This window comes from Phoxinus phoxinus, assembly GCF_949152265.1.
Source record: "Phoxinus phoxinus genome assembly, chromosome: 2".
NCBI classification, from domain to species: Eukaryota; Metazoa; Chordata; class Actinopteri; order Cypriniformes; family Leuciscidae; genus Phoxinus; species Phoxinus phoxinus.
In genome coordinates this window covers 44,932,387-44,940,500 of record NC_136877.1, presented here as the reverse complement: position 1 = coordinate 44,940,500, position 8,114 = coordinate 44,932,387, and the positions used below count along the sequence as shown (strand labels likewise).

At 36.7% G+C, this 8,114-nt stretch overlaps 1 protein-coding gene across 4 annotated transcripts in view; it reads right to left on the bottom strand.

Moving 5' to 3' along the window:
• Positions 1 to 8,114, bottom strand: part of ehbp1l1a (EH domain binding protein 1-like 1a) — a 40,498-nt gene that overhangs the window by 30,156 nt on the left and 2,228 nt on the right. For all 4 annotated transcript variants that reach the window (XM_079604724.1, XM_079604721.1, XM_079604722.1 and 1 more), the window contains exons 2-6: positions 3,777 to 3,834; positions 2,995 to 3,090; positions 1,906 to 1,959; positions 1,502 to 1,680; positions 110 to 249 (exon numbers count right to left, since the gene is read on the bottom strand). In XM_079604724.1, the coding sequence (XP_079460850.1) occupies positions 110 to 249; positions 1,502 to 1,680; positions 1,906 to 1,959; positions 2,995 to 3,090; positions 3,777 to 3,834 (527 nt within the window). The remainder of the gene's footprint in view (positions 1 to 109; positions 250 to 1,501; positions 1,681 to 1,905; positions 1,960 to 2,994; positions 3,091 to 3,776; positions 3,835 to 8,114) is intronic.

The following is an 8,114-nucleotide window of genomic DNA, read 5'->3' as shown; positions in this document are numbered from 1 at the left end:
TTTTCAGAACAGGAAATGCCTGTTTCTAAACTTGTTTCCAAACGTCTGGTTTTAGCTTAAAGTTGCATTAGTATGTGAACACAAGACTGGGTGTTTATGTCAGTATTACCTATTATTGCAGTGGCCATTTTCACTGCTGCACTCAGTCTTTTGTCCTCCTCTTCATCACTGTCATTGAAGTCCTCCAGGTTTCCAATGTCAGACTGCTTCAAACTCATCAGACTCGCCAAACTTTGCATGTCTTCATCACTGAAATACAGAATACAGCACTAAAACTTAAAGCAGTATTTCTCAACCTTTTTTACTCCAAAGCCCCCATTGTCCACAACAATATTTAAACATTCTTGAAATCACACCTTTATACTTGGGCTTTCTCATATATCCAGTTTTTTTTAAGACTGAGGTGGGAACCCTAGTTGTTAAGAGTGTGAATAAAATAAGAAAAATCTTGATTTTTAGTAGTTTTATCTTATTTTAATGTGTGTTTTGTTTAGTTTTAAAGTCATCTTGAGGCCCCCTGGTTGATAACCACTGACTTAAAGTCACCATGAAATCATAATTGACAAAAATTAGTATAGAATCAGTATTCATTATAAATTATTTATCCGCACAGATGATCATTTTTTACTCATGTGCCCTGGTAAACTTTAATTAAAGTGGTCATGACATGAGAAATCAAATTTGCCTTGATATTTTGATAAGAGATCTTTGTATCAATTTGTCGACAACAGGACAAATAGAAGAGTGAAAAAAGCGTTAGCTTTGACGCGTCCTGTAAAACAGCTTGTTTGCAACTCTGTACACACTTCAGAAGGATCCAGCATAAGAAACAAGGGGATGGTTTATTTTTATTGCGTCCCAGATCGCGTCTGAGGATTATATGTTTGTTCTGAGCATTTTGTTTTGTCAACGAATGGAGAGTTTGCAAATAAACTTTTGTTGAAAGATGAAGCAGTCAGCAGTATAGGATCTGACAGCAGCTGCATCACAAACTGTAAGTAAATGGTTGTTTCATAACGCTTTGTCTGTAAATGATGATTTTATAGTGCTAATGTTTTTCTTTACAAACTCATGTGCAATAGCGAGTAGGCATTGATATTGTTTACTATGCAGTGACGTTGGGCTGCACGATTAATCGAAATTAAACAGCATGTGATTTGGCAAAGGCTGCTATTTTTTATGTGCAGCTTGTCAGTGAAGCACAGCTCTGTGAACAGCAATAAATGTTGCTCCATCTTAAAGCCAGAGGGCGCTCATGTGCAGAAACTCCAAATTCCCTCAGAAGTGACTTGCAGCCTGTCGACCAATAGCAAACCACAACCATCTTATCAATTCCCGATGGACAAAATAATTTCCCGTCCTACATTTTTTCTTATTCGAGAAGCTGGCTTTCTAAAACAGACTAAAGTAAATGAAATTTGTGTGCTTGGACTGATGTTTCTGCATCATTACACAGATCTAGGATGAGAAACTCTGGAACAAAGAAAACATCTGAACTCACGTAGCTTTGCCCTCCTTCAGGAAGATACAGGACAGGGTGAGTTTAAGCTTGGCATCCAGCACTTTCACAGACAGAGGCTTTAATGTAAGCACCAGGTCAAACTGAGCCGGGGTAGCACTCGCATACTTCTTCATGTTCACATCCACTGATGCTAAAACTTTTCTGTGGCCCTTCGATTCCTGTGGATGTTGGGATGAGATGGGGTTAGACTGCTTAAAAAGAGAACAGTGTACTGCCAAATCGAGGCCGTCTCTTGATAGGACAAAATGTTGCAAAAACGCAACACACATAAATGTGACAACCTAAGCTTGTTAAACAGCACAAAAAGAGTCAAAACAGAAATGCTAAAATTGCTAGCAGTACCTTTAATAAACAGGGTGAGATTACAAATTAGACATACTCACATTCTCTATGATAAATGTCCAGTCTTTGTCCTCAAATTCATCCGCATTTGGATCCTAAAGGAAAAGTGAAAATTGCTGACGTTGGTTTCATTATTTCACCTCATGTTTTCAAATTTCAATAATGGACAAAAGACATGAATCTGAATAATATTTATATAACAATGACAAAAAAAATTCTAAAAAAAGTGTATTATTTTGTATATTTAAGAAGTATCACACATTACCTTCATTTTACAGAGCCCTGGCCTAAAGGGACGGAAAAAATGGAAAAAAATATGACATGGGAGTAAAAAAAATTAAATGTATTTGCATTTTCTCGCAAAAGTTTTGCATTCCCCCAGGAAACCTTGTGTTCGCGCGCAAAAACATTTGCAAACATTTAGCGAGCGGATTCAAAGTTTCTCGGGGGAAAACAAAACATTTGCGAGAGAATGCAAAATAAAATGACATATAAGTTTTCCTCCCATCTCATATTCCTTTCCATCACCATGTCCCTTTAGGGGCTCCGTACTATTTCCTGTCATATACATTACCATTCAAAAGTTCAGGGTTGGTAAGATTTTTTTAATGTTTTTGAAAGAACTCTTGTATGCTTACCAAGGCTACACTTATTTGATCAGTAAAACCACAGTAAATGTAATATTGTACAGTAAAAACAGTAATATTGAGAACACTTATATTTAAATTAACCGCTTACTGGTGTTTAATATATTTTAAAATGTCATTTATTTCTGTGAGAGCATCATTATGCCAGTCTTCAGTGTCACATGATCCTTCAGAAATCATTCTAATATGCTGATTTGACGCTCAAGAAACATACTATTATTATCAATGTTGAAAACAGTCGTGCAGCTTCAAATTTTTGTATAAACTTTGAGACTTATTTCAGGATTCTCTGATTCAAAAGAACAGCATTTATTTGAAATAGGCTTTTTTCTGTAACAATGTAAAAGTCTTTACTGTCAGTTTTAAATTGTATATGTCCCTGCTGAATAAAAGTATTAATTTCTTTAAAAAATAAAACTCTAACTGGCCCCAAACTTTTGATTGGTGGTGTAATTATTAAAAAAAAAATTAAACTTGCTGTACCTTAAAGAGAGTGACTGTGATGTCCACGCTCTCGGGAGCCTGCCAAACCACAGTCCCCCTGTATGGGTTCTTGATCCCCGGTTGCCAGCCATGAAGCTGATGATCACAATGAGAATACTGCTATAAACACAGCTGGTGATCCCCAAACATATGTTTACACAGTGAAAAAACAAAGTCTTAACATGCAAACTGCATGGACAATGTTTATGCATGTTCTTTCATGAACAAAATCATGATGTATGCAAGGATTAGAATTCAATGCAATCATTCCACTGTATTTGCGAAACGAGCAGAACTATTTGTGTCGAAAGTATAATGACATCCCATTGCCACCAATTGTTTTGTGTGTGCTAGGAGGGAGTATTTCCTTCTACTGTGCAAACACTTATCAGTATTTCCAATGCGGTTACTAGTGACACAAATACTAAGTTATATTCCTCTTCTTTAAATTTCATAAAGATTCAATTTAAAGAACACATCCTGACTTTAATAGCAAAATTATATTTAAACAACCTCAAACATGATTGAATAACTATTATGTGCAGTTCTGCACTTATAGTAGTGCTCTGTCTTTACTATTCAAATAGCTAGTAAAACATTTGCTATTTAAATTGGTTTGTTAGCACTACCTTTGATTAATATATTACAGTCTTATTTGTTTCACTTTGGATAAATGTGTCTTGTAGATGAATAATCGTCAAATAACCTCAGTCATATCTTTATATAGTACTTGAAAGTTATAAATGTGGAAACAGTTACTGTAAAAACCCACATCCTCTTACCTTGGTGCAGATGCGTCTGTTTCGCCTGGTCCAAACCACTCGCAGTTTATCTGGCTGCCTGTGAAGAACAAACAACACACAATATAACACAAGTACAGTGCAGAAACACAACTGAAAGTACATCATTTAGCTTGATTAGTGAGCATGTAACATTGCTTGAAGGCTATATTGCACTTCACAAAGAACTGAAATTTGAAATGACACATAAAACTGTGAAAATATAATTAGGATTTTCAGCCCTTAAGTGGGTATTGCTTTATGGAGGTTAAGCATGTAGAAGGGGACTACCATCATGTGCACTCACTCAGTTTGGTTATTAGGTTACTCATCTGACCCACATACAGGAGAGCATTAGCCAGCTTCATTGCAGGGAATGCTGCAGCTTCTTCAAGACCAAGTAAAACACACTTATTCCTGTTCTAACAGGCTAACATTTGAGTGAGTAATGACAGAAACATATTTTAAAAAGTAACTGAAAGACCAATCATGGGATGATAGGCCAACAAGACAGGCCAACATCCACCACATGACTCATTTTAAAGGGATAGTTCACCCAAAAATGTCAATTCTGTCATTAATTAGTCACACTCGTGTTGTTACAAACCCGTAAGACTTTTGTTGGTCTTCAGAACACATATAAAGATATTTTAATGAAATCTGAAAGATTTCGGTCTCTCCACTACCGCTACCACTTTGACGCTTCAAAGAGTTCATAAAAAGATTATAAAACTAATCCAAACAAATTTAGCAGTTTATAACCAATGAGGTTCATTCTCGTGTTACGTTTGAGCTTCTGCAAGAACCAATGAGGTTCATTCTCGTGTTACGTTTGAGCTTCATTGTTCAATGAGGTTCATTCTTGTCTGATGTCCATTGTGTGTATATGTCAGGAATTATAGCCTTAAATAGGGCACTATTTGAGGGGACAGCCATTTGTAGTGGTGTCCGCAACCATAGTGGACACTCATTCAATATATTTATGACAATTTTTTTCCTTTTTGGGTGAACTAACTAACCCTTCAAAATATGGCCAATCCAAAATAGTACAGCATATAACTAAACAAATAAATGAGAAGGGTCATATCTTGAAGTTCATTGTACTAAGAAAACATACTGTAATTTTCATCTCAAAACTTTCTCCCCAGTTCAAATAGACCATTTATTGAAACAATGCTTCATTCTATTCTTTCACAACTTTCTGACATCAGACAGATGAATACTTGGCCGCCCACATTTAAATGCCAACAATACCTATTCTGTATGATTAAAATCAGAGATTAACAATATTTTTGCATAATTCCTGATTTGCATACATTTTGATGCAACAAAAAAAACGTACAACTAACATTATAAATGGACATTAGGCAAAAATAAAATAGTAATAACAATAAATATATTGACTTATATTAATAATAAAAAATGTGATGTTTTCAAAAGAGAAGTGCAAGTGAATTGTAAGCGACAGTGACTGAGGTGTGAGGTGGGTTTCCTTTAAGCGTGATTGTGGGAAGTATAACCTGAGACTTGCTCTACTTTACCCCAGTGCGTTTGACAAACTTATCTCTCTCTCTCTTTCTCTCTGAATGGAGGGTGTGGTCTCTCTTTACACTAACATTTTTAGATTAGCTGTTTAACTTCCACGCCATTTCCTCATGGAAGTGTTTTTGGTTCCAGTGTCTCATTTTTTACCACTTTTTCTGTTTTTTTGTTTGTTGCCAAATTACCTTTAATCGATTTCTCAAAAGCAATGCTTGAGTACTAGTTTTGAACATATGACAAAAGTGAAACAATGTTGATTTTGTTGCATTATTAATGCAAAGTACAAGCTATGACCAACAACCATACACTATTTACATGCAAATGACTATACAGTTATGCAAATCTCATATAATTCAGGCCGTTCCTTTAATCTTGGGATATAAGCTACGTGATTTTCCTTAAAGGAACACGCCGACTTTTTGGGACTTTAGCTTATTCACCGTATCCCCCAGAGTTAGATAAGTCCATACATACCCTTTTCATCTCTGTGCGTGCCGTAACTCTGTCGGACGCACCCACCGCTAGCCTAGCTTAGCACAAAGACTGGAGGTAAACGGCTCCAGCTAGCATACTGCTCCCAATAAGTGACAAAATAACGCCAACATTTTCCTATTTACATGTTGTGATTTGTATAGTCACAGCGTGTACAAATAGCAAGGTCACATGAGACAGCCATCTTTTAACCGTATACATATGGGAACTATATCCTCAGAAGGCGAAGCACTTCTGAGTGAGGAGCAGAGAGTTCACTCAGAGTGTTGTGCTAATCACTCGCCCAAGTAGCAGTGCTTCATCTTCTGAGAATATAGTTCCCATATGTATACAGTTAGAAGATTGCTGTGTCTCATGTGACCTTGTTATTTGTACACACTGTGACTATACAAATCACAGTAAGCAGTATGCTAGCTGGAGCCGTTTATCTCCCGTCTTAGTGCTAGGCTAGCGGTGGGTGCGTCAGACAGAGTTACGGCACGCACGGAGATGAAAAGGGTATGAATGGACTTATCTAACTCTGGGGGATACGGTGAATAAGCTAAAGTCCCAAAAAGTCGGCGTGTTCCTTTAAAGAACCGTTTCTAGGCATCCCATGCAACCCACCTGTAACATCTATCACTCAATAGCACACCTGGAAAAGTGCTGATCAGACAAATAAAAGGGATATAACGTGCTTTTATAAAATAATTTCCTCAAACTGATGAAAACCAAACGATGGACAGTAGACTATGTCTAGTGTCTACGCATGTTAACGTGGTTTTTGAAGTCATAATAAAGGAAAGGAAAGGCGGAGAGAGAGAATCATGGGCCTCTGGGTCTCGTATTGCAGGTCAGTGTCAGCAACAGCTGTGTGAATGGATGCAAGAGGCCAAGCGGCGTGGTGACAGTCATGGGGTTAACAGAAATAGACAGGGAAATGGCACAAGAATTAATATAAAGCTGCTGAAGCACCGTGTGCTACCTTTATACACTGCATAAGAAGGGAATCAAGTTTAATGCCCACTATTTACACCTCAGGTATTAGATGGTGCATTAAGGTATTAAACTTAAGTGCATAACTGTGACACATTTTCTTTTTTTAATGTTATGTAAAAATAACACTAAGATCAACTTACAGAGACTGTTTCAGTTGTAGACAGTCTTGTAACACGGACCACATTTAACATTCATAGGCGAGTCATTTAACTGATGATAGAATCAAACAGCTGTTCTGAGGTCAGTCATGGAGTCACTAAGTCATGTGACTACACAAGACACACCGTCAATGGCCACAGAAGTCAGATGACATCAGCACAGCATCTAGTCAAATCTATCCAATCTCCTACATTTTGATGAATGGGGGAGACCGGGGAGTGTTGTAAGTTGTAACACTGTCAGTTTGACCAGTTAGAAAAGAGATATGGTGATGCCATCCACATTAGACACTCGCATAACTTCTTTGAGCTCGCATGAGAAGTAGCATGTTACTGTGAGCAACATTGTATAAATTTATGAACAAAAAACAGAACAGATTTTTCAAATTTGATCAAGATAATTTTTTGCCTAGTAATCACTGCATTGTAGATAACTTGCATCTAAAGTAGCTTTTCTCTAGTTTAATTTGATGCTTTGGATTCATGCTAACTTCAAACCCATCCTAATACAGGTAAGAAGTTATATACAGGTTATGGTTAGGGGTGGGGATAGTTGTAACAGTTCATTAAAATGTTACAACCAACCGCTTATGATGATTCCAGTTATCAATCACATCCCCTGTTAAGACAAAATCACGCGAGTTTTTTGTTGTGCATTGAGGAATTTATGTAGAATATGTTTCCATCATAGTTTATGCACGTTTTCTTATCAGATAAAAGCATAATTTGCCTCAATTGAGCACATACGTTGTTTTTTTTAGAATGTATACATCTCTGCATTTCCATCCAGCGTTTTTTTTAATGCGATTTCCCAAAATTCACATAAAATAGCTGGATGGCAACATAGTGAGCGAACTGTTAAGTGACAGGAATACAGCACACACACAAACACACATGGAAATTGTTTTGTTAGTTATATATAGCTGACAAATGTGGCTACCATTTACCAAATTTTGAGAGATATAGCACAAACAACCACAGAGTTACCGGTGCTCAAACAAATGGTGTTACTTTCATCCCAGGTCTCCCCCTAAATATGCTAATATTACTCAATGTTCCATAAAATACACTATCATTAATGTTAGTAGGTTTTTATTTTATATTAAAGAAACTACTTTTATTCACCATGGAATGGAGTGACAGAAAAAAGTGACAGTAAAGTCTTCTATTC